At 38.4% G+C, this 27,987-nt stretch overlaps 1 protein-coding gene across 4 annotated transcripts in view; it reads left to right on the forward strand.

Annotated features, from left to right (window-relative positions):
• The first annotated feature begins 1,390 nt into the window (after positions 1–1,390).
• The window catches only part of GCR1 (G-protein-coupled receptor 1), a 308,068-nt gene continuing 281,471 nt past the window's right edge, over positions 1,391–27,987 (forward strand). The window contains exons 1-2 of one of the 4 annotated variants that reach the window (XM_089460197.1): positions 1,391–1,542; positions 1,672–1,977. In XM_089460197.1, the coding sequence (XP_089316323.1) occupies positions 1,813–1,977 (165 nt within the window). In that variant the 5' untranslated portion in view covers positions 1,391–1,542; positions 1,672–1,812. Of the gene's footprint in view, positions 1,978–27,987 lie in introns of all 4 variants that reach the window. The other 3 variants (XM_089460198.1, XM_089460199.1, XM_089460196.1) reach the window with 3 other exon arrangements.

Consider the following 27,987-nt stretch of genomic DNA (forward strand, 5'->3'; position numbering starts at 1 on the left):
TGTCATCACAAAAAATTAAGAAATATGATTAACTAATATTGTTTATATTAATATATATATATATATTAAGATAACAATAAGTCATTTTAAATTGAAAATAGGGACAAAAAAAATCAAAATAAAAATGTTAAAAAAATAAAAACAAAGAATTAGTAAGTAATAGAAATGAGAGTTATTAAACAATTCATAATAAGACTTCAACCAATCATCTTACAAATAAATAAATTTAAATAATAATAAAAAATAACAATTTTTTTTTTTTTTTTTTAATAAGTAGAAATTTTTTTAAGTCAAAAACAAATTCGTACACAGTGAAAACAAAACTAAATGAGTAATGCCATGCCTGCTTGGTATAAATGCGTAATACCATACCTACTTGGTATAATAATAACAAAATTTGAACCCGCTCTTTTCAATAGACCAATAGTACTTGAAGAAAGAAATTTTACTAGCTATAGTCTATGGGACCATTAGCTTCCCTGCTTTTTGCCTTTTGCAATTCAATCCCTCTATTATTCAAATTAGTGATGAGTTGACCCAACCTTCTAACAGTCCCCTCATTGAAAAGACAATACCAATGAACCGAAGTTAACATGTTGTTGTAACTGTCTCTAATGTCTTTGAAAGCATCACATTCCAAAATGAAATGTTTCTCCGATTCCAATGTCCCAAAAGTGCAAAAAGTACATACCCGCTCTTCCCAAACTTCTTTAGGTCTTTTCCACCGACCTGTTTCGCACCATAATTGATGCGAGTTAGTTCTTAGTTGAGCAATAAGAATCTTTGCTCTCCATGGAATGCTAGCTCCAATGTACTCTTTTTGTTGGAGATCACAAGTGGAGTTGAATTATTGAACATAATACTTCTTCTTTCTACCCAATTCTTTTCCCCATATATGATTACGAAACTTCTCCATAACATAACTTTTTCACATCCTTGCTATTTGTGGGACATTCATTGATGTAAATATTCAATTTTTGCATCCATTTGTCGTTTTGTCTCATCCATGATTTTTTTCTTTCTCTCTTTCCTTCATTGAAGATAACTTTAGGCCATCTATCTTCTCCCATTTACTCAATTTTCTTAGATACCTTATAAGATACACCATAACAATTGCTTCCATAGAAATTGCTCATTTTTCACTCAACATTATCTCATAAAAAATTGAATTTTTTTTATTATAAACCTATAATAAATTTTCTCACTTTACTGCCATTTAAAAAATAAATGGTCCTAACCCACCATTCAAAAAGCGCTAAAGGAAGTAAAGAGCCTTGGGTAAAAGCCTCACACCATGTCGCCTTAAAACGCTGACAATTGGAAAGCGTCACTATTAACTATTCAGCGCTATAATCAGCTCAATGACGTGGCAATGACACGTAAATTTCAATGACGTGGTTAGTCACCATTCGGGTAACATCGAAGCAACAGAACTCCGTGGGTTCTCTCAATTAAAGACGTCATTCTCAAGCAATCTCGAAATCCCTGCATCGATACCTAAAACCGTCGCATAACATATATTGTCCCCGTAATGCGTCACAGGTTCATCTATTTTATAGCTTAAAATTGAATTAGTTTTATCATAGCTTCTTCTATTTCGGCTTAAATTCGAGGAATTTTGTCACTGTTCGATGAAATCCTGTTTTGTGCATTCGATCTGTCTGAAATCAGTGGATATCCGGATAATTTGTCTCCGAGTGTCGATTGATTTACAGCAATATGATGATTTTAAGTCTGGAATTCGGCGTCAGTGGTTATGACCAGGAGCGGGTGAGAAAACAGCCCGGAATTCGCAGGCGTTAGGGCAAAAAAATGGCGGGGGAATTGACCCAAGCGGAGAAAGAAATCCTTGCTGCCGTTAATGTCGGGGCATCGGCATTATCGTTTGCAGGATCGGCTTTCATCGTGCTCTGTTATGTGCTTTTCAGACAGCTTCGCAAGTTTTCGTTCAAGCTGATATTCTACTTAGCATTATCTGTAAGTTGCCATAACTTATCCAAGTTCGTCAATTGACTCTCTTATTCTTTATGTTTCATGCAATTTTAACGTGTATATATATATATATATATATAGCCATAACTCACCCAAACTTATCAATTGCCTTTTTTATTCTTTATAATTTTATTCATGCAATGTTACAGTATATAATCGTTGCGAGCTTATATCAAATTGAATCTTATATTCTCTATAATTATTATTCATGCAGTTTTAATGTATAGAAGCGTTCATATCAAATGTCCGAAATCTAGATCTTCAATGTTATAATATTTCTCTATTAAGTAATTATGTCCGAAATCTAGATCTTCAATGTTATTTATAATATTTCTCTATTAAGTAATTTACCTTCTTTTGAGAAGTTGCTCTGGTCATTACTTTTCAAATTATTTTATAATAAATTTAGTGTTGGTAAAGTTGTCAGTAATGCCAATATGATGACAAAACCTAGGTGCATTGTTGGAGCTATGCCCTAGATGGAAGCTCTTTGCCATGACAAAATTCGAATTGGAAGATCTTTCTCTCCGTCAACTCACTCAGAGAGAGACTACCTCAAATTTTCGATCCTCTGGCTAGCACTGCGCAAACCCTCTTGGGTTTTGACTTGCTGCCTCCTGCAGCTTTCCAATTTCCCCTTCTGTTGGGGTTTCTGGTTTTGCTCTTCTTGTCGTACCCGCACTAGCTCCGGTACCATGTGAAAATTCCTAAGCCGGAATCCCTATTGCAAAACACTGATGTTACTTCTCCTACTTGATTAAATCATGCAAGTTATTTACTGTTTTCTACGGTAAATTTTGAATCAAATAGATTTGCAGCCTTCACTCAATTTACATATATGCGGAAACAAAACACTGAGCAAGAAAGAAAAATACAACACATAGGACACAATTATTTTTGGACAAATAGTCCTCGGAAAAACCCAATGCGGGAAAACCGATGTAGCAACTCTAAGGGTTTATTATTATTAAATAGTAGCAAAATTTGAATACATCACTAAATACCTTGCAGAGTTATTCAATTACAGAGAAATACTAGCAGAAGCTTTGTGAGTTTTACTTCACAAAATCACTGAGAAATCCTCACTGATCCAGCTATGGGATGAAGTGCCCTTGGCAGGCACTGTGCTATCTCTGCGCTACTTCTACGTTGTCCCAATGTCAATCCTTCCAAGCACTGCATCATCCAGCTGGGTATTCGATCAGTAGCTCAGAGTCACTGCTCTTAGCCTCCTAGTCTCACACCCCGACTTTCGGCTGCTGAAACTGATTCTCTGCTATGATTTTCGACCTGCTCTTTCTGCCTCTGCGTGGCCCTTCTGGCCCTACGTCAAGGCTTCTGGATCACTTACTGCCTCTCTCTGCTGATGTATCTCCGGCTGAGAATCTCTCTCTCCAAAAGTTGCTATCCCTGCCCCTCAACTGCAAGAGATCTCCTCAATCGACTTTTCTCCTGAGAACTTCTCACTTAAGAAAATCGATTTTCTGATCTCTCTGTGTCTTTTCCAAATGACCCTCAAGCCCCTTCTTATATCTTCTTGTTGGACAACTAACGACCTAGATTAAAATATAATCAAAGGCTCAGATCGTTTTGGCTTGATCCGTGGCTTTTTCTAGAAGTTTCACCCCTGATTAGATTAATACCCATTAATATTTTAATTTTCCTAAGTTTAGACTTAGGAACCCCATTAAAAAACATTAATTACTTCATCAAAATCACTTATGGGTGGAATTTCCCTAAATGCTTTCTGGGTTCTTTGGAATACCTGTGCCCAAGCCTCCCTGCAAAGTTTAAGGCTTAGAGCACATTTGATGCTACCCCAAATCAACAACAGAAAGAAACAACGCATAGGCAGATTGACGCAGAGCCTGCATGGGCAGCTAGACGATGGGCTAGTGTTAGAAGTTTGACGCAGAGGGATGCAAAAAGATTCCGGGGAAGAGGAGTACTTCACCTGGGTCAGAAATTTGTCAGGAAGCATCTGTAAAATTTCTCACTCCTGTTTTGTTGGTTGTAATTTGTACATGAGAATTTGTTGAAGAATAATAAAACCCTCATCTGCTACACTAGTTTTCCCGCATTGGGTTTTTCCGGGGATGATTGTCCAAAAATCACTGTCATTGTGATTGCATTTGTGTCAGTGTTTTTCCTTACATTTACTTTTTGCAATATTTTAGTTGTGAAGGCTGCAGTAGAATATATTTCAATATTTGCTGTAAGAACACTGTGAATAACTTATTTATGAGATAATAATTAGAAGAAATGATATTAATCACTGTAGTAGGACTTCTATTTAGAAACTTTCACACAGTATGTCCTGAGAGACGACCAGGTAGCTGATATACTAACAAAGTCTCTTCCTAATAAGAAGTTTGAATACCTTAGAAGCATGCTTGGTTTAGTTGATATGGTTGATCTTGTTGATGATGATAAAAGTTTGGAAGAAATTTGTTGAGGCCTTGTGTGTGAGACACATTGCTTGGGAGGACATCTGGCCGACACTATGTGTTGATGTCTAGTTCCCGAAGTAGGGAGGGTGGCGTTGGTCATGGAGCTTTGACCTCAGATACACACCTAGATCCCTGGGTTGATGGTTAGCAAGTAAGCTTGATGGTACCTAGAGAGGCTGAAAGCTTTAGTCCATCTTAGTCCCACTCGGATAGATTGCCCTGGTCAGGAATCTAGTCTGTGGCATTGTGGTGCCTAAACTGTTGAGAGACCTTGGATAGATTGCCTTGGTCAGGAATCTAGTCCATGGCATTGCGGTGCCTAAACTCTTCATAGTTCATATAGTTTGAGATCTTCTGTGTACTTGTTATGAATACCTCCCTAGTTAAGAGGGAGTGTTGAAGAATGTAACTAGGTTCGGTCTTCATAAAATGTGTTTATCAAAATAATTTTTATTATTGTTACAATGACTTATTAAGCATGGGTTTCATACTTGGGTCATCATTTTATTAGTCAAAGTCTCCGTTGTGGACTCCTAGGATTAATATTGAGTCATTGGAGTCATTGTATATTTTATGATAGCTTTCTTGTGCTTTTGAATGATTTAAAAATAATTATTTTTGAGTCAAAGATGAATTATGTAACCTCCACACCAAGTCGGCCTCAACCGGGCAATTTGACCTCACCAAAAACCTATATATTGGAGCAAATTGAATTCATTTGGACACACTCTCTCACAAGTTGGATATCCAAGAAAGAGCCTAGAAAAGTGCGAAGTTGAAGGAGGAGGCTAAAAGGAGTGTGAGTTTGGTCAAGAAGGAAGGGAAGGGCAAAATCGAAGTTCTGGGATGTCTCTCTCTCTCTCTCGTGTGGGTTACTTTATGAGATCGAAGTTCTTTGTCAAAGTCAAAGTTGCTGGGGTCGAAGTGTTGTCACTGCTAGGTCGAAGGTTGGATCGAAGAAGGAAAGGCTGACTTGGTGTGGAGGAGGCTTGTGTCTAGGTTGAAGAGTCTCAGGAAAAATTATTGAAGGAAGAGATTTTGACTAGGTTTTCCCCTAGATAGGGGTTTTGCCTTGGCAGAGTGCCTACATCTTATGTCTTGTGTCTTTGTGATCTTCATGCACACATAATTTGGTAATTGCTTGATGAAAGACAATATAACAAATAAGTAAAAGAAGTCAACATAATTCATAGGTAATTATCAAGAAAGAGAAATCTAACCCTAATTCTACTAGCATCGATTTCTCAACATGGAACATGTCAGGGAATCATCTTCCAAGTGTGGGAAGTGGTTCTGAATTGTTGAGTCGAACTTTTCTTCGACCGTGCGACTTTCGAAGAAAAAGCCGCACAGTTGTAATTTATTCCTTAAGATATGCCACACAGTCCAATTTTTATACAAAAGCCCATTTGGAGAAATTAAATTTTTGAATTTTCATAATGTCTTCAGCTGGAAAATCTTCACCTGTACATTCTGCTGGATGCCTTTGGGAGTCTTTTGTTTGTACAAATGTGTGTACGATTTTCTGGTATTAACAATTATGATCTGAAAATAAGTAGGATGAAGGAGATTTTTTTATGTACTTTTGTGATTCATTTTTTTCTATGTTGCCAGGAAACGTGGGTGCGGGAACGGGGACGGGGACGGGAACGGGGACGGGGACGACATTTTTGGAAACAGGGTGCGTGGGTTCGTCGGGTAATATAATAATATTAAATTTTAATAATTATATTTTATAAATTATAAATTTATAATTAATAATATATATGAAATTTGAATTTGTATATTTTTTCAACTTTAAACAAGAAAACTTTAATGATAATCATTTAAACATGTTTAGTCTCTCCCATATAAAAACACAATTTTTTCATAGGAGATTCTTCTCAACCTGATAGTGGTCTAGACTTTTCTTGATGTCTAATCATCCACCTGCCCCATGCATGGTGTGCTCTGTGGTAAAGCAATCCCAAAAAGTTAAAATAGTGGCAGCCTTACCCTTCCACAAAACACGCTTATTCATTTAGGCATATTTTCCTAGTTTTAATCTTAACATGATGTTATCAGAATGCTATGAGAAATTGGCAGATTTTGATACTTTAGCCATTTTCCAAAATAGCCCTTCGCCATTTAACAGCATCAGCTGATTACATCTTATGGCTGGTCCCAATCCTACTTTGTATTTGATAGAAAATGTCTGAACCTGTATGTGTGCATTTACAGTTTATAATTTGATGGTTATTAACTTATTTGGCTCGGGAATGAATGTTTCAGAAATTCATTCCAAATTGATTTACAAGAATCTGCAGGCTCAAATTACAGAGTAAGAGGTCTCTTTTCCAGTTCTAGTTTCGATGCCATATAATATTAAAGGCATTGAAGATCCACAAATACAGGAGATTCATAATTTACATTCAGACTCTAACAAACCTTGGGCATAAGTTTTGAAATTGTTTTTATAAATTTATAGCATAAGACTAATGGAGAGACTGATCATAAGAGTCTCATGCGGTAGGAAGGGACTCATGAATGTGCAAACAGCTACCCTTTTTTTTCCAACTATGGTCATCACCCTATTAAATATTTCCACAAAGCTACAACCAATATGATATGATATTCTGCTTGTGGGATTGTACACCCATAATGTTCCTTTTATAATATTGAGATATCATAATCATATATGATTTCAGAATAATGTGTCGCTCATAAGTTTTGAAAAACTTATCACTGTTGATAAATTTTTACAATGATTCATTACCCTTGAGCAGCACGTCATGCCCACAGAGCAATGCTAAGGCATGTGAACAAAGACAGTCTTTGGAAACTGTAATCTTTGGAAATGATGGCAGAAAATTTCCTTGAGAAACATTCAGAACACTTTACAACCATCTCTGAAGGACAATCCAGACCAATGACCATCAATGACTCAAAAAATGATATCATTCGTTTATGGCATATATTCTATATTCTATGGCATATCATTCGTTTATGGCATATCGTTTTTTAAATTTCAATAAAAAAAATTATTTGAAAATTAAATTTTTAATATAGTTTTATTATGAAGAACCCAAAGAACCCGAAGAACCCAAAGAACCCGAAGAACCGAAGAACCCAAGCACACGAAGAACCCGAAGAACCCAAGCACCCAAAGAACCCAAGAACCCAAGAACCTGTTAAAGGAAAAGAACCCAATTTTTTTTTTTGAAGAACCCGATTCTTCATGGAAGAACCCGGTTCTTCTGGGTTCGTCTGGGAAGAACCCGTACCCGAATCCGGTACTTGGGTGCGGGAACCCGGGACGGGTTCGAGAACCCCACCCCCAGGTGCGGGTACCCGTGCAACACAGATTTTTTTTAATCTCTTTGTGTGACTTGTACAATAGTTTTTTGCCTGCAATTCGACCTATTACAGGATTGCAATTTGGCCTATTACAGGCCTGCAATTTGACCCTCTTCGGTGGAGACAAAGCCTTTGAAATTTGGCCCTGTGGCTCCCTGAAATCTGGCTCTCTGAATTTCTGTGACAGTCTGCAACTCGGCCCTGTGATTAGCCACCTCAGACCTGCAATTTCGGCCCTGTGATTAGCAACCTCAGACCTGCAATTTCGGCCCTGTGGCCAACCAACTTAGGCCTGCACCTCGGCCTTCTCTGTGGAGCGAATCTCAACCTATTTAAGGAGTATCTTGGATTGTGTTTGGGGCTATAGTTTTGGATTGTTGTAGACCTTGTTGAAGATCTTTGGAAGCACAATATTGACTTTGGTTTGTTGATCTTTGGAAGCACAGTAATTTGGTCTTGCAGGCCCTTGTTGAACCACAGTTTAGGATTGAACGTTTTTGAGCAGTCTATAGTGTTTTGGGAGTAGTCTCTTGTTTGGAAATTCTTGCAGACAATTGCAGAATTCATAATTCCTGCAAACATTTGGCTAACTGTTGGATCTTGAATATACAGACTACAAATTTGTTCTTCTTGTGTTACAGAGCTCAAAATTGTTAAGGGTGGTGTGCAGGCCTATTGAAGATCCCTTTGAAGTAATTTATCTGTGGGTATCTTGAGGTAAATTCGTGTGACATTTTTGAAGGCACTCTTGAAGGATTGATTGAAGGATTGAATACACTTGAAGCCGTTGTTTGAAACTGATTTGAAGACACTCTTGAAGTAGTCTTGAGCAAACTTGTGATGTGAAGACCTTTGACCTTAGAAATTGTAGACATATCCTTAGCCTTGGAAGAGAAGCCTTGGTATCTTGTGAAGCAACTTCCTTTTCATCTCTAAAGCAAATATTGAAGATACTGTGAAGAAGTTTTGGGACTTTTCTTGAGCATTGTTGAGAACTCTTGGAGCAGTCTTGCTGAGCAGCCTTGAAGCCACCTCAAAACAAATTTGGTGTTGGAAGCATTTTTTAAAGACATCATTATTGAAGATCTGTTGAAGAAACTTGTAGAAGTTGATCTTGGAGGCATTCTTGGAGACCTTGATGCATGACTGAAGCCCTCGTGGAGTAACCTTGAAGGAAGTTGTTTGGGTATCATGAAGAGTCTTGGAGACACCTTCTGTGGATGCTAAAGTTGTCATTGATGAATAAAGGGTTATTGGAGATTAATTGAGGGAATTGTTGAAGATTTTCAGGGCTTGTTGCAAGAGACATTGGAAGCCTTGAATAACTATTACTCTGATCTTGAAGAACAGGGTTGGTGCCCTAGATGATTGGAGTCCTCAAGAAGACCAAGTTGGTGCTTGGTGAAGTATAGGTTGGAGCCTGGTGGAATTGAAGATTGGAGTCTTCATCTAGGGTTGGAGCCCTGAGGGAATCATTGGTGTGATTGTACAAATTGGAAATTGAATTGTTGTAATAGAGGATTGGAGTCCTCGCCATTTGTTATTAATAAAATTATTTATTTTGTTATTGTTCATTTTGTGTTTTGTTTATAAGTTATCTTCACTGGCATAAAAATAACAATTGTAAAAGAAATACTGATTCACCCCACCTCTCAGTATTTACAACAATCAGTGTCAGAGCCATTACCTTCACTTACAGCCTAACAGATGGAAGGTAGATCCTTAGAACACAAATGGCAAAGCCAAGGAAGAAATCCTCCAATCCTTCTAAAGATGTCTCTTCTTCAACCGTGAAAACAGAAGCAAATCAAGTTGGGAAAACTCTGTTGTTCAATGGGACAAACTATGAGTCATGGAGACAAAGAATGAAATTCTTTTTGATGGCTCAAGGCCCTAAAATTTGGGAATCAGTGGTTACCAGAAGCACAATGGAAGAGGAGTCCAAGGAATATAATGCAAGAGCAATTAAGGCAATCTTGAGTAGTTTACCAGATCCTATTAAAGTCAAGATGAAGAAATACTCTTCAGCAAAAGAGCTTTGGGAAAATCTTCAAGATCTTCATTCAAAAGGACTTTTGCTCATGACCTCAAATATAGAAGATGGTGGGCAAGAACACAAAGATAATCAAGAGTCAAAGGAGGTAGATAAAGACACCAAGAGCAAGGATGACCTAGAAGATGAAGAAAATGAAGAAGACCTCAAAGAAGATCTCAAGGCAAAACTTGAAGTTGCTCTAGAAGAGATAAGTAGATTGAATAAGGAAAATGAGGAACTGAAGAAGTAGGTACAAGATGCTAATCATGACCTTGACAAAACAAAGGAGGAAGTTATTCTTCTAAAGCATCAAGTACAACAAGGAGACAAGAAACTTAACAAGCTTAAGATAGAATTACATCAAAATGAAAAGAGACATCATGAAGAAGTCATATCCATGACAAATCACTTAGACAAAGCAAAAAGAAGCGAAGACAATTTTGGCAAATCATCTTAAACAAAGGTTTGAAGAATTGAGCAAAGCTGAAGTAGAAATTGGCCAGTATAATGAAGAAGTCACTTCCCTAAAAGCTCAACTAGAAGAAACAAGGAAACAAACAAATTCAAGGAGCTGCAAATGCAATGGAAGCTTTGGTCCTCCTGGAAGGACAAATTGATGAAGCAACAAAGGAAAGAAATGTCATTGCATGCTGACTAGAAGAAAAAGATGAAGAAATCTCAAATTGAAATTAGATGTCATCTCTCTTAAGGTCCAAACATGTGAAGCAACAAGGATGAAGGAAGAAATGGAGAACCAGCTAGCAAAGAAAGATGAAGAATGTGAGAAGATGAAAGAAGAGATCATTTCTCTAAGGAAAGAAGTTGATCTGTTGAACAAGATCTAAAGAGTTCTCAAGCCTTGTATGACATCCTCAATCGTCAAAGATCCCCTCTTGACAAAACTGGTCTTGGATATGCAGGAGAGTCTTCTAGTAAGAGTGATGCAAACCCTAATACATCAAGAGACAAGAATGTGGAAAGTTGTGCCGATATCCCCAATTCCAGCAGAAGTAAGGAGAAGAGTCAAAATAACAGTGGAAGATCCTTTGCTCCAAGAAGACATGATGCAAGCAGTAAAGAATAGGATCAAAGATTTTCAAGGCAGAATAACTTCAGAAGTATACCAAGGCAATCCTCATTCTCCAGGTATCAAACTATATTTTTTTGGCTATTGTTATTCTTGTACAAATTTTGGGCATATGGCAAAGGATTGCAGGGCATATAACAAAGAGGACTCAAATCAGTTCCTCAGAAGTAAAGATGCAAGGAGATACTCCAATGTGCTTACCTACAAAAATTATGCTCCATCATTCATGTACAAAACTAAATATTTCAAATGCCATAATGTTGGACATTTAGCTAGAGATTGCCAATTAAAGTGGGTCCCTAGACAATCTGAAGAATCGTCAACCAAGCATGGGAAAAGAGTCAAGCAGGTTTGGAGAAGGAGGCAAGTTGATAATTCTTAAATTTTTGAATCTATCCCTAATATCTGAAAAGAAGAATTATTTGGACACTTACACAATACCCTGAAAACTATTGTTTGCAACAGCTTGAAGAAGCCTTCAAGCCCTCCCCAATCAGTCCTTTTCCATCCCCTAAATCACCTTGTTATGTGCTCATTGTTTTTTAAATGTCTGAAACATATATAGTTTAAATGTCGGCTCCTTTAGATATGTCGGCCCTCCTTTCCAACCGACATGTCTTTTCAATGAACAAACAACTATATATATAAGCTAAGGTACATTTGGTCATTGTCATCAAGATTTCGGTCAAGCAAGTTTAGATCTCAGACAGAGGATTCTACCAAGAAATAAGGAGCAGACTAAAAGATTGTGATCTGAAAAGAAGTAGGACGAAGGAGAATTTTTTATATACTTCTGTGATTCATTTTTTATTATCTCTTTGTGTGACTTGTACAACAGTTTTTTGGCCTGCAATTTGGCCTATTACCGGCTTGCGATTTGGCCTATTACAGGACTGCAATTCAACCCTCTTCTGTGGAGACAAAACCTCTGAAAGTTGGCCCTGTGGCTCCCTGAAATTTGGCTCTCTGAATTTCTGTGATAGTCTGCAACTCAGCCCTGTGATCAGCCACCTCATAACTGCAACTTCAACCCTGTGGCCAGCCATCTCAGGCCTGCACCTTGGCCTTCTCTGTGGAGCAAATCTCAACCTATTTGAGGAGTATGTTGCACTGCGTTTGGAGCTATAGTTTTGGATTGTTGCAGATCTTGTTGAAGATCTATGGAAGCACAATATTGACCTTGGTTTGCTGATCCCTGGAAGCACAATAATTTGGTCTTGCAGGCCCTTGTTGAAGCATAGTTCAGGCTTGAGTGTTTTTGAGCAGTCTATAGTGTTTTGGGAGCAGTCTCTTGTTTGAAAATTCTTGCAGATAGTTGCAGAATTCAGAATTCTTGCATACGTTTGGCTAATTGTTGGATCCTGAATATACAGACTTCAAATCTGTTCTTCTTGTGTTAAAGAGTTCAGAATTGTTAAGGGTGGTGTGCAGACCTATTGAAGATCCCTTTGAAGTAACTTTTTTGTGGGTATCTTGAGGTAAACTTGTGTGACATTTTGAAGGTACGCTTGAAGGATTGATTGGAGGATTGAATACACTTGAAGCCATTGTTTGAAACTGATTTGAAGACACTCTTGAAGCAGTCTTGAGCAGACTCGTGATGTGAAGACCTTTGACCTTAGAAATTGCAGACATATCCTCAGTCTTGGAAGAGCAGCCTTGGTATCTTATGAAGCAACTTCCTTGTCATTTATAAAGCAAATATTGAAGATTCTTTGAAGAAGTTTTGGGACTTTTCTTGAGCATTGTTGATGTTAGTTTTTGGTAGCATCGGATGTGCTCTAGCCATGAAAATTGGTGGAGAGGCTAAGGCACGTGAACTCTAAAGAACCTAGAAATTGTTTGGTGAAATTCCACCCGGATTGTATTTGAGTAAAATAATTAATATTTTTAATGGGGTTCCTATGTCTAAACTTAGGAAAATTAAAATATTAATAGGTATTAATCAAAATATGGGTGAGAATGATCTAGAAGGCGGATCAAGTCAAGTTTTAATCTTAGCCATTGATTAGAGACTTAATCTTGGCCTTTGAAATCTCAACGAGAAAATTATAAGGAGGCTCGAGGTTCATTTAGAAACACACACGAAGAGAATGAATTGATTTGCAGTTTGATTTCTAGGGTAAGGTGGCTAAAAATTCGAACTGAGCGATCATTCTACAGCAAAGGGGCGGGGATAGTTCAGGAGTACTAGATAGAGAGGCAGAGAGATGCTAGTGGAGGCAGCGCAACAGCTAGGAGGACTGACACTGGGACAATCTGAGCCCACGCAGGCTTGACGTAGAGCTAGAAGGGCCAATGCAGAAGTAGAAGCTGCCCTCACGCAGAAAGTCGAAATTGTCGGGAAGGTTGACGCAAGAGGCAGAAGAGACAGCGCAAGGTTGACATAGGGCCAATGCAGAGAGAGTCGGGGTTAGCCTGTATTGCTCTCAAATCAACCGGAATTTGTCGGGTGAAGTGAGGTAAAACTCACTTAGTTTTCCACCATTATATTTTCTTTGTCACTGGATTGCTGGGAGGGTATCCAACATTTGTATTCAGAATTATTGCTTAATAATAGAAAATCCTCAGAGCTGCTGCACTGGTTTTCCCGCATTGGGTTTTTCCAGGGACTATTTTGTCCAAGAATAACTGTGTCCTATGTATCTTGTTCTTTGCTCAGTTTTCTGTTTCATTTAATCAAATTTAAAGTAGTGTAGGTCGCAAAAGTAATTTACTTCAGTATTCAGAAAATAACTTGATAATGTATATTAAAATCAAGTGGTAGAAGTAAATTCAGTTTTTGCTGCAGTAGGGGTTCCTTGGACTAGGAATTTTCACATGGTATTAGAGCATTGATTTTGAAATAGGAAGAGCAGATCCAATGCTAAGCAGAGAGGCCAATAACTGCATTTGGCAGCAATTCGAATCCCCTTGAAGGGATTGCGCAGCCCTTGCCGAGAAGCAGAGATTCCAAGGAAATATTTCTTTGAGAGAGTCGATAGAGAGGTACGATTTTAGAAGCAGAGGGAGTGATGTAGAGCCTCAGTGCAGTGCTTGAAGGGTGCAGTTTCTGTCGGGGCAAAAATCCGTTAGAAAAGAGCGAAGACACATAGGAGGGGAATTTTCTCCTCTTCGAACTTTTCTCGCCAAAAATTTGAATTTCTCACTTGCCGGGCAACAGTGCTGAGCAGTGGCTAGAGGAGTCGATTCGACAATTTTGGGTGAGATGGCATCACATGGGCTCAAAGATCAGGATAGTTTGGAAGGAGCTTCCAACTATGTCATATGGAAGACCAAAATCTTAGCTGTTCTGGAGGAGTACGATCTCGAAGCCTACGTCAAGAGTGTTGTGGCTGTTTCCGCTGACAATGATTAGAAGAAGAAGTATAAGGTCGAGTAGGGGAAGGCGAAGAGATTCATACTCGATGGAGTTCGAGATCATGTGGTCTCACACTTGCAAGGCAAAGATACAGCTCAAGAGATGTGGGAAGCTTTGTCTTCACTGTATGAAGGTTCTTCCAAACAACGAAAGATGTACTTAGAACAAAAGTTGCAACGGACATTGATGCAGAAGGGAGAAGGGGTTAACTCCTATCTTCAACGTCTTCAGGATACCAGAGGCCAACTTCTGCAGTGGGGTCTACTCTTTTGTCTACCGCGATGGTAAGGACGACCTTGAATGGAGTCTCAGATGAATGGCAAGTATTCGTCCAAAGTATATTGGGTTGGGAAAGACTACCTTCATGGGAGGAGATGTGGGCAACCCTTCAACAAGAGGAATTAAGGAGGGACCTGGTAAAGGTCAACCTTAATGGCAGCAATGGGAGTGGCACGAAGACCAAGGAGGAGGAGGAGAACGCAACTCTAGCATCAAAGGGAAACAAATGCAAAAGCGGAAGGACATTTCGAAGGTGAAATGTTTCAGATGTGGCGAGATGGGCGACTTTGTATCCCAGTGTCCTTTGAAGCAAAAGGATGAGGATGAGAAACCTGATCCTAAGGCTGCTCCAACAAAAATTGACGAAGATGAGTTTGCCATGAGTGCCCACGCATCTCCAGGAGGGAAATGGGACGATATTGAGCTATAGTCGAGAGGACTACAAGTGGGCAGGATCCTTGAGAATGATCTAGAAGGCGGATCAAGTCATGTTTTAATCATAACCGTTGATTAGAGACTTAATCTTGGCCGTTGAAGTCTCAATGAGAAAAGTATAAGGAGGCTTGGGGTTCATCTAGAAACACACACAAAGAGAACGAATTGATTTGGAGTTTGATTTCTAGGGCTAGGAAGCTGAGAATTCTAACTGAGTGATCATTCTGCAGCAGAGGGGAAAGGAGAGTTCAGGAGTGGACATAGAAGTGGAGAGACACTAGTGGAGGCAACGCAGTAGCTAGAAGGACTGACGTTGGACTAATCTGGGCCCACGCAGACCTGACGCAAAGCCAAAAGGGTCAACGCAGAAGTAGAAGCTGCCCTCATGCAGAAAGCCGGGGAACTGCTGGAACGACCGGGAAGGTTGACGCAGGAGGCAGAAGAGACAATGCAGGGCTGACACAGAGCTTGTAAGGCTGACGAAGGGCCTACACAGAGCCAACGCAAAGATAGCTGAGGTTAACTAGTTTTGCTGTCGGATCAGCCGAAATCTGCCGGGTGAAGTGAGGTAAATCTCACTCAGTTTTCCGCCATTATATTTTCTTTGTCACTAGATTGTTGGGAGGGGATCCAACATTTGTATTCAGAATTATTGCTTAATAATAGAAAACCCTCAGAACTGCTACACCGGTTTTCCCACATTGGGTTTTTCCGGGGACTATTTTGTCCAAAAATAACTGTGTCCTATGTATCTTGTTCTTTGCTCAGTTTTTTGTTTCATGTAATCAAATTTAAAGTAGTGTAGGCTGCAAAAGTAATTTACTTCATTATTCAGAAAATAACTTGATAATGTATATCAAAATCAAATAGGAGAAGTAAATTCAGTTTTTGCTGTAGTAGGGGTTCCTTGGACTAGGAATTTTCACAGTTGAGAACTCTTGGAGCAGTCTTGCTGAGCAGCCTTGAAACCACCTTGAAACAAATTTGGTGTTGGAAGCATTGTTTTAAAGACATCATTATTGAAGATTTGTTGAAGACACTTGTAGAAGTTGATCTTGGAGGCATTCTTGGAGACCTTGATGCATGACTGAAGCCCTCATGGAGTAACCTTGAAGGAAGTTGTTTGGGTATCATGAAGAGTCTTGTAGACACCTTTTGTGGATGCTAAAGTTGTCATTGATGAATAAAGGGTTATTGGATATTAATTGAGGGAATTGTTGAAGATTATCAGGGCTTGTTGCAAGAGACATTGGAAGCCGTGAAGAACTATTAATTCGATCTTGAAGAATAGGGTTGGTGCCCTAGAGGATTGGAGTACTCAAGAATACTAGGTTGGAGCTTGAACCAGTTGAGAGGGTTGGAGTCCTCAAGAGGAACAAGTTGGTGCTTGGTGAAGTATAGGTTGGAGCCTGGTGGAATTGAAGATTGGAGTTTTCATCTAGGGTTGAAGCCCTGAAGGAATCATAGGTGTGATTGTACAAATTGGAAATTGAATTGTTGTAATAGAGGATTGGAGTCCTCACCGTTTGTTGTTAATAAAATTATTTATTTTGTTATTGTTCATTTTGTGTTTTGTTTATAAGTTATCTTCACTGGCATAAAAATAACAATTGTAAAAGAAATACTGATTCACTGCACCTCTCAATATCTCCAACAATCGTTATCAGAGCCATTAGCTTCACTTACAACCTAACAGATGGAAGGTAGATCCTTAGAACACAAATGGCAAAGCCAATGAATAAATCCTCCAATCCTTCTAAAGATGTCTCTTCTTCAACCGTGGAAATAGAAGTAAAGTAAGTTGGGAAAGCTCTATTGTTCGATGGGACAAACTTTGAGTCATGGAGACAAAGAATGAAATTCTTTTTGATGGATTAAGGCCCTAAAATTTGGGAATCTGTGGTTACCAGAAGCACAATGGACGAGGAGTCCAAGGAATATATTGCAAGAGCAATTAAGGCAATCTTGAGTAGTTTACTAGATCCTATTAAAGTCAAGATGAAGAAATACTCTTGAGCAAAAGGGCTTTGGGAAAATCTTCAAGATCTTCATTCAAAAGGACTTCTGCTCATGACCTCAAATATAGAAGATGACAGGCAAGAACACAAAAATAATCAAGAGTCAAAGGAGGTAGATAAAGACACCAAGAGCAAGGAAGACCTAGAAGATGAGCCTTGAAGGAAGCTGTTTGGGTATCATGAAGAGTCTTGGAGATTAATTGAGGGAATTGTTGAAGATTATCAGGGCTTGTTGCAGGAGATATTGGAAACCTTGAAGAACTATTGATCCAATCTTGAAGAATAGGGTTGGTGCCCTAGAGGATTGGAGTTCTCAGGAAGACCAGGTTGGAGCTTGAACTAGTTGAGAGGGTTGGAGCCCTATAGGATTGAAGTCCTCAAGAAGACCAAGTTGGTGCTTGGTGAAGTATAGGTTGGAGCTTGGTGGAAATGAAGATTGGAGTCTTCATCTAGAGTTGGAGCCCTGAAGGAATCATAGGTGTGATTGTACAAATTGGAAATTGAATTGTTGTAATAGACAATTGGAGTCCTAGGCCATTTGTTGTTAATAAAATTATATTTTGTTATTGTTCATTTTGTGTTTTGTTTATAAGTGACCTTCACTGGCATAAAAATAACAATTGTAAAAGAAATATTGATTCACAACCCCCTCAGTATTACCAACATTTAGGACCAACACAGAGAGTTTATCCACGCCGACACATGCGCAACAGAGGATTTTGTCGAGGAATTTTGTTAATATTGTTGATTTTCTAGGGCATGTTCTAGAATCAAGTTTTTCTTCACTTATAACTACTTCAATGATCGATTAAACATTAGTTTCACATAACATTAAATTCAATATCATTTATGAAGGTATACAAAAGAAAAACATCAACTAATAAACATGAAAGAGTAGTAAAGTAACCATGAAACAAATAGTCAAGAGACACAAAAATTAGGCATACAACCAAGGCAAAATCCATAAGGGGAAAACCAGAAAATTTCTTCCTTATGAGAGAGAGTTTCCAGATTCATCTATACATCATAAATAACAATAATAGAATAATAACCATACCAGTAACCAAAATCATGATGAAGTGCGATGTTAAAACTCAAGTCCCTGAAATTTCGAAGCTCCCTAGAATTTCAGCGTCCTCCTAAAATTTTGCCCCTCCTGTAATTTTGCTGGATTAGAGATGCATGAGACCAAGTTTGATTTGTCCAAATGAGGGGAAATGATATCCTTTATATAACCTTCAAATGGGGGTCGAATGGGTGCCACTTAGGGGCCTAATCGACCTAATAAATTTGGAGGCAAATTTAAAAATTCAAATTTCCATTTATTTTTCAAGATGAAAATACCAACCATGGCTACCATATTTTTCAACAATCCCTCTTAGCTAGGGAGATACTTTTCATTTTCTCTCTCAAGATCAATTTTCTCAACCAATCATAGGTCTCACAACCCATAGCCTAAGGAAGAGATCACAAATACAAATCTCAAATCTCTCTCTCTGTTAGGATCAATCTCCCCGACTAATTATAGGTCTCACAACCCACAACCTAAGGGAGAGATCATTAGTCTCATCATAAGGAAAGATACATAGCATCCATCTCAAATCATCTCCCCTACCACAAGGTCTCGCAACACATAGCCTAAGGGAAGAACCAAAAATACATCTCCCGGACCGCAAGGTCTCACGACACACATCCTACAGGAGGAATCATTAATACATCTCCTTGACCACTAGGTCTCACGTCGCACAACCTACAGGAGGAATCAATAATACATCTCCCAGACCACAAGGTCTCACAACACACAACCTAAGGGTGGAACGAAAAATACATCTCTCGGACCATAAGGTCTCACGACACATAGTCTACAAGAGGAATCAACTATAAATCTCCCAGACCACAAGGTCTCATAGCACACAACCTACAGGAGGAATCAACGATATATCTCCTGGACCACAACCTACAGGAGGAATCAACAATACATCTCCTGAACCACAAGGTGTCATGGCACACAACCTACGGGAGGAATCAACAATGCATCTCTTGGACCATAAGGTCTCACGACATACAACCTACAGGAGGAGGGTCCATAATATGATGCTATATAATTAGTTCTCTCTCTTCAAGGGGATTCTCAGTCATTCTAGTTTCTTCACATAAAGATCAACAACTAGTTCATCATCAGACATGTAGCCATGGTGGATCTACTTTAACAAACATTTCAGTAAACAATGACATTCAATTTTTTTATTCGGCTTCAACAAGAGCTTCTCTTATAAGCAAACATCATCAACTATCAACAAACAATGATAGACTTCGACATCAACTTCTCTCGGGAGCAATCATTGACAACCATAGTAGAGTCCAACAATAAGTGGCTTCTTACATAATTGAATACCAGTATCCATAGTCAATTTCGGAGGATAATAAGTGGATTTTCACAATCATAGTCAAATTCAACAAATAATAAATGGTTTCTCATAGAAGCAAGCATTAGCAATCATAGTAGAATCCAACAGACCATAAACAATCCAAATAATAAATGGCTTCTCATAGAAGCAGGCATCAACAACCATAGTAGAATCCAACAAACCATAATCGAATCCAACTGATCATAAATGGGCTTTAGTGGAAACAAACATCCTTAGATAGATCAACGAACCAATCAAAGAATAATTCTATATTAGAGTCTTGCAGCTTCTTCAAATTATTCATCAGGGAGATGTCAGTGGACCTGCAATCCATTGTGCCAAGGATATCATCAAGTTCATGCCTCAAAAGAAACTCTCTCTTACATAGAAGTACTCTACATAGCAGAAAAGTGATGGCTCATCTTTAGCATATCTAGATTAGCATCGATCTTCAAAACTTCTAATCATCTTCATAGAAACGTGCTTCAATCAGGCTAATCTTGTCCGCTCTCTCTGAGTACAAAGTTTATCATGAGTCTTATTGTTCTTCCATTATTTTCAACGATTTTGCCACACCTTGGCAGTCGTCATTATGTACCTACAATCCTCACGAGGAGGCTATGGAAGAACAAGAACAACCAAGTAAGCCAAGAGACTCATAATGAAACAATCAAGAAAATACTTATCTATTGAGAGCGTGTCAACTCCCTCTTGATCTTAGCCTTTTCAGATCAAGTCGATCTCATCACATCATCAAGGAGTCCATACCATCATCAAAGAGTTCACATCATTAAGAAGTCCATATTTTCAAGGAATCCACATCATCAAGGAATCCACATCATCATCAAGGAGTCCACATCATCATCAAAGAGTTCATATCATCATTAAGGAGTCTACATCATCAATGAGTCCACATCATCGTCATCAAGGAGTCTACATCATCAATGAGTCCACATCATCATCATCATCAAGGAGTCTACATCATGAACGAGTCCACATCATCATCATCAAGGAGTCCACATCACCATCATCATCAAGTACTCTACATCATGAACGAGTCCACATCATCATCATCAAGAAGTCTACATCATCATCATCATCATCAAGGATTCCACATGATCAACGAGTCCACATCATCATCATCAAGGAATCTACATCATCAACCAGTCCACATCATCATCAAGGAGTCTACATTATCAATGAGTCTATATCTTCATCATCATCAAGGAGTATTATCCATATCTTCACTATCAACATCAACAAAGAGTTCACATCCACATCTTCAAGGAATATATATTATCAAGAATTGCACATCAATATTAAAGTGTTACGGTTTCTTCTATCAATTAGATATAATGGTCCATAAGTCTTTGATTTCTCCAAACTCTACCTAGGGTTTATGAACAATCTAATGTCAGTAATAATTAAAACAATGAACGAGATACAAGATACTTATCTTTTGAGATCATGACAAGTCCCTCTTGATCTTTAGTCTTCATGTAGAGAACATAATAGCTCCCTCTTAATTTTTAGACTCTTGTATCCAACTTGCAGATCAACCTAATCATCAACATATCAAATCTTCTTAAGTGGAAGCAATTGATCCAGAGGCCCATGATTTTTCATTTCCAACCCCTTTTGACCTGACAAGGATAACAATTTGGCTAGGGTTTCCATTCCAAACCCTAATGATCTTTTAGATTTAGTCTAGTGTTTTCAAACCCTAGATGTGAAACATTCACCCTTGCATTCATGAACAACTTGATTATTCTTGATTACAATGTCAACATTATGAGAGATCTGACCCTAGACCCCTAGGTCATTCCCCTAGGGTTTCCAAACATGGGTAAGATATTCAGTCCTTTAAACCCTAGATGATGCAATCTCATCAAATCTTAGATCTTTATTAATAATTTGACTAGATTCTTAGGCTATGAAGGAGATCTTTGTTCTTTTATTATTTTTGCCTTGCTTTCATTTGATTCCAATGTTCAAAACTACACGATACAGATCACATCGTCAATGTCATTGTAAAATAGGTCAAAGCTTATTCTTTGATATTCAAGTCATAGCTTTATAGAGTTTGAACAAGTAGACCTTTTACACAACAATTTTTTTAAATTTCAAAGCAACAACTTAATTCTTTCACTCTTAAATTTGCAACTTGATATATTGAGACATTCACTAGAAACTTATTTGTGAAATTTCAACAACCAAGCATGGATCTTGTTGGCTTCTTTGCAACCAAGTTAACCCTTTTCAATGTGATTAAATCTTGGACTTGATTCTTGCTCCATGCAGCTCCAACTATCTCTTTCATACTTATATTAGGCTTCAATCATCATTTAGATGTTGGGATTAACACACAGAGTTCGGATCATAATCAACTCGGATTATTAAGCTTGGATTTTGATCGTAACAATGAATCACAGATTTATGTGTCACTAAATTCGGCTCACTTCATTGCATATACAATCTTCGAATCAACGTAAAATGTATTAAACGACTAGACTGAAAGCTTGACTCCTGTCATTACAACTAGTTTATGATTTATGCTATATTCATTTCCAGAGTAGTGCGCATATTCCTTGATTGGCGTCCTTCATTTCAAGTGGCATCCTATGTCAGACTTGCAACTTTTGTTGTAGGACTTCACAATACATATGGCCAACCATACACTTGAACAATCACAAAATATACATTGTGCCTTTGTTAGTCAATATTCAGTCAAAGTGATGCGAGCCACGTATTTCTTTCATGACTTTTGATTGGACCTGCACTATATTATTACAAAGAATGCTACCTTTACCAAACTGCTACGAACTATGGCCAAGAATGGATTACACTAGTAATTGCACTTAGATTTGATTGATTAGGGATCTATTCACATGTCCTTGATTTTTAACCTCACGGACTTGTGATATTATGGACAAAACATAAAAAAGTGACAAGCATATTATATTTTGTTAAATTTGGCAACTATGGCCAAACTCCACCTTGGATAGCTCATATGATGCAACTAATATTTTTATTAGATTCCTCTCTCCGAGAGGTGTAGGATTGATCTAAAGATCATCTCATTCTTACATGTACAAATGGAGTTATGAATTTATTTTGTTTATGGACAAATTGTCAAGGTCGGCCAACAAACTAATGTAGGCTCAAAAGCCCAACAATCATGTCTATTCATCGTCAACGTTGCATATAAATAGGAGTCTCTTCCTCATTTGCTCACTCATCTTCACAACAATTTTCTGTTTTGGACATTGACCACCGTTGACCAGCCAACATTGACTTGTTTGACTCGTTTTTGTTGGGGAAAATTATGTTTGGGCAGACCACATTTATGGGCACAACAATCGAGGCAATCCGTACTGTTTGACCAACGTTGATTGCATAAGGGTTTGATTGCAGTGTTGACCAAGTTTGACTGAGTTTTTCGGTATTGTTTTGGGTTGATTTAGATGACTGTTGGAGGCCGAATTGACTGGGTTTGACCGAGCTATTTTGGAGGTCAAATTCTGCCCTGTTGACCAATGTTGACTTTCTGGTTAGGGCTTCCTGTGACTGCAGTTTGACTGGACAGATTTGACTTTGATTGGGCAAGTGAATATTACATATTGTACTATTTCTCTTTGCTGAACCTTTGAAGAATAATAAGAAGAATTGATCAAAGGGTTTCCCCACATTGGGGTTTGTCCCTGGCTGGCGCCATATCTTGTGTCCTCTTGTCTTTGGCTTGTCTTCTACTGTTTTCTTTATGTTCTATCTGCATTTACTGTCAAGTTAACGTGATTACTAATCTGGAAATTGATATTGGGCTAATAAGAAAATTGAAGTAAATTGCTCTTAAGCATAGAACATACCATTATCTAAAATTAACATATTTGATGACCAAGAATTTAAATGACCATTGGTGAACCATAACATCGAGGCAATGAACCATAAAAAAACGAATTGTAACAAAGTGTTCAATTTAGTTAAAAATGGTATGTTCTATGCTTAGCACAATTACTTCAATGTACTTTAAGCAATCCAATGATAATTTCCAAATTAGTTTCCAATAGCAATCACATTAATCATAAATGACATTGACAGTAACTGTAGATAGAACATAAAATAAAATGTAGAAAGACAAGCCAAGACAAGGGGACACCAGATTTCGTGGATGCCAGGGAAAAATCCCAATGTGGGGAAAACCCTTTGATCAATTCTTCTTATTATTATATCAAATGCTCAACAGAGAGAGAGAGTACAAAAAATCAAAGTTGACTTGCCAAATCAAAGTCAAAACAAATATGTCAAATCTATAGTCAGTCAAACTCATCCGTAACCAAAAAGGCAAAGATGGTCAACGTAGCAGAAAATTTTTTCCTTTGAAGCTCGGTCAAATGCAGTCAAATTCTACCTCCAGCAGTGGTCAAAGTCGGCCTAAAACAATCATAAAATTTGTGGTCAAACTTAGTTAACTTGAGGTCAACCCTGTGGTGAAACAGGGCTACGGTCAATGCAGGTCAAAGTGCTCCTTTTGCCTCGGTTCTTGTGCCCAAAAATGCAGCTTGCTGAGAAAAATTCACCTTGAAAATCGAAGTCAAAAGATTCGTAGAAAGTCAAAGTCAACGTTGGTCAAATTGCAAAATTTTTTGAAATTTCCGGCCTTGAAATTCTGTCCTTATATTCGTCCTCCTTGCCACAGGTGTGAGTGAGAAGATTTGCTGAATAGTTGTATGAACCAATGAGAGAAGGAGAGTGTTAGGCGGATAAATCCCTCTTGCCGACAAGAGCGATCTCCCTAGATCCTAAAAGAAACTAGAAACAAATAGACAATTGAATAGCTCTTTTCCAAAGCTTACTTCGTTTGAATTATAAATACAAGAAAAGGAGAATAAGCCTCTTACCTATTTGCGAAATGCTTGATGGAGATCCTTGCTGTATCCCGATGTAGCTTCTCAATGTTCGAAAAAACCTGCAATCACAAACATAGGAAAGATCAAAGGCATATGCAACATAACAACTCAAACAAGCTTAATCTAATGATCAAGGAGATTAGAAATTGAAATCATCTTAATGAATATCAAAAGAGACATAAATCATTCATCATTTCAGTAAGACAATACAATGAAAAAAATGATTCATTTGTATTAATTCAAGGATAAAGAAGAGCCTTACAACCTCTGCGTTGATGTCATGAGGTTCCTCCCAAATACCTCCAACCCTCTCCTTAGATGATAAGCTTTCCAATCTAAATCCAACAGCATAAGTGTATCTTCTCTAAACTCCCTAATCCCTCTAACCTATAGCCAATTTATAGACCAAGAGGAAGAAGTTTCAGATCCAAAAGAGAAGGATGAGATCCTCTAATTGGGGGATTAGGGTTCCTTGATGAGAGGGAATTAGCTCCATGATCTGAGGGGTATGGCTCGAATAGATATGACCTCAGAAGCTTTTAGTTGGGATATATTCGCCCAACAATGCTTCTGGAATTCACTTTTTATTTTTACTTTTCTTTCTGTGCAGTCTATAGTGGAAAACAAAGCGCAGTTCTATGCAGGTTTCAAGGATAGAAACTACAGATGCGCGGATGCTGACTAGGAAAAGCACGCAGGTCATACTTAACAAGTCATAAAGCCTATTTTACCCAAAATTCACATCTTCAAAGGTTTTTGATTGTTTGACTTCTAAGGGAGTACAATGGAACATGTTTATGGAGGGCGAGAGACCCATTTTACCAGTCAAGTGTCATGGTGACAAAATGACGTGTAACAGATTGCCCCCTAAAGTGTGAAGTCTGAAAAATAATTTTTAAAGATTGAAGCGCTTTATCATGCCAAAGATTGGATCAGAGACAATGGTCGGAAACCTGCAAGAATCATTCAAGGATTAGAATGCAATATATATAATCATCACTAAGGTAGACATTCCCATACTCAGAGTAAAACTAACTCCATGAACAAGTACTGAAAAATTCAAGAATCATATCAATAGTAGACACAATATGGCGCAATCATCAGCTATGAATTTGTCTACATAATCATGAATATAAAACTCCTCGCAACCTGGATTGATGAAACTAGATCCAGGGTCTTGATCTCCATCTCTTGATCCGTAGTACGAATCTAGCCATGTGAGTGAATGTCTCGAAGTCGAACATGGCAAAAACCACTTGATTACTGGTCAATGATATGAACCATTAACAAGTGCGAGAGAAACCACCAATAATGACAATGGTTGTCAAGGTACTTCCAGTACAATCTATGAAGTGTGAATAGACGATATGAAGTCAAACACTCATAGAATCATTCGATTGAAGGCCAATGATGAGAACCTGTCATCGAAGGCGAGAAACCTGCCATTAAGGCATGCAGGCCTCAAGGTACTAAAGGTTTCTAGATCAACTTCCTAGATAATGAGTTGAAGTCGATAGGAAGCGACTTGTCGTAGGAAAGCCTATGACACGAAACACAATGTCAAGTTTTGAAGAATAGTTTGCAAGGACTGACTCAAGGATGGCTGACGTGATTGAAGGCTAAAATTTGCAAAGGAATATGAACTGAGGTTGAACTTCTCTTGAACACATAGCAACACGACAATTGACTTGGCAGCATTTGACTCAATGATAATACTCAAAACCAACTGAAGACTTTCAATGGGGTTTGATTAACTGTAAGACAAATGGATTTCCCAACCCGGACATAAGTGTAACGGAGTGTCGTGTTCAAGAGCGACATACTGCCTTTATAATGAATGTAAAATGAATACCTTTTCCCAATTCCCCCCCACCATTACTGGCAAGTATCTCTTGATTTTTTCACAATCTTGAGGAGGATAACATATGCTTGTCATATAATCTCATCTTTCAGATGAGTCCTCCAAAGTATTTTTAACGAACCCTAAGAAGGAGTGGTTCAGATAACTCTCACAACAATAGCATAAGGGTAGAATCACTTTCCAAAAGCCAACCCCTTGCATATGGAAGGCTATAAATTTATAGAGGAGTGAGGTAAGTTGGGAGTTCTTATCCTTTTACCAATCTTGGGATTGAGATCCACCCTTGATGGGAGGGTGAGATCTAAGGATAAGGGATGGAAACTCAAGGTAGGATAGGACAAGATTCAAAAGTTTAATCTGAGGTAAATGGTTACAACAGATCCTGGAAGCTTTTGGAAATGGAGGCTTCAGGATTCTCTCTCTTTTTCTCGAATTTCTAGAACCAATGCAGGTGCAAAGAGGGCAACCTGTAGGTGATCAATGTAGGCCAAAGTGGAGAAACCTATAGGTGAACGCTGTCCAGTAAGAGGCCAAGGTGCATTGGTCCTAAAACTGGCTCGAATAATGTAGTTCAGGGCTGAAACTATGGGGAATGAGAGAGTCATGCACAGGGCTTTGTGCAATGATGATGAAAAGGGGCAATAGGATGTGAATGATCCCATTAGGAAGCTGATTGATTAGATGAGACAAAATAGCCTATAACAGTGGGGGCCACGAAAAGAAGGCAATTCGACCCTTTGGGGATAATTTGCATTTGTGAAGGAAGAGAGAGAAAGAAAGGGGGTGTGAGTTAGTGGAAAATTGGGTCCACCAAGAGAGAGAGGACCAACTTCTATAAATAAGACAAGGAGTCCTCCATTTGGTATCTTTTGACAGTCTAACTTTGAACACAAGTTTTTTTGAGTTGTTTAGCCAAGTAAACCAATGTTGTTCAACACAAGGTATTCCTAAGCAGGAATTCCACCTCTACCTTCGGTGAACTTCGAGTGTCACGCTAGGAGAGTATTAAAAAACTTAGTGGGGAGAGTTTTATTGGAGTTCGTGGGACACATCAACTCTTGCTTTAGCTATTTGGAACTTCCTGGAGGACATAGGGGTAGAAATTGCACCACTGAGTTGAGGGAGTTTCAAAAGGAATCCATGCCAACGAATTTAGGAAAAATTTCATTGAGTGTGGACCAACATTTGGGGAGAATTTCAGGGCTGTAATTTACTACTCTTGAGAGAGCCAAACTCACCATTTGAGGGCCTGTGCAAAAGTGTTATTGGGTAGAATTTGTGGGGTTCGATTCATCTTATTGGTGCTGGGTTTTGGAAGGAATTTCACTCACATCTTTCGGAGGAAGTTTGCTGGGAAATCCTACAGCTAATTGAGAAGGAATTTGTGACCAATTCAACAGTTTGAATTGTGGGGGACCCAGACACTGTCAAGGAGGACATAACACCAAATTTGGGTAATTATGGGAGGTCGGAATTAGCCCAAATCATTTATGGGTTTTGCTGGAATAGCCTCAAGGAGTTTGCTTCTAATTTTGCAGAATTTTTGGAGGAGTTTTGGTGCCCCAAACTAGAATACTTATTTCGAAGCCAATTGGGAGGAGTGAGCTCAAATTTTGGTTTTCAGGTGGCCAGTAAAACTAGGCCCAACCCTTTCTATCTTTCTAGGTTTATTGAGGATAGGCCAAGATTCATTTGGTGGAATTATCTGAGCAGTCTAGAGGGCTCAAACATGGGTACCTTTCCGCCAACAATGCAGATTTCCAGGGCAGCATATAGCATAGAGGAGCAACTACTTCCCACCATCCGGGCACCTTGTTT

The sequence above is a fragment of the Pinus tabuliformis genome, chromosome 7 (assembly GCF_031772625.1).
Source record: "Pinus tabuliformis cultivar Carrire ecotype Pingquan chromosome 7, CPIR1, whole genome shotgun sequence".
In the NCBI taxonomy this organism is placed as follows: domain Eukaryota; kingdom Viridiplantae; phylum Streptophyta; class Pinopsida; order Pinales; family Pinaceae; genus Pinus; species Pinus tabuliformis.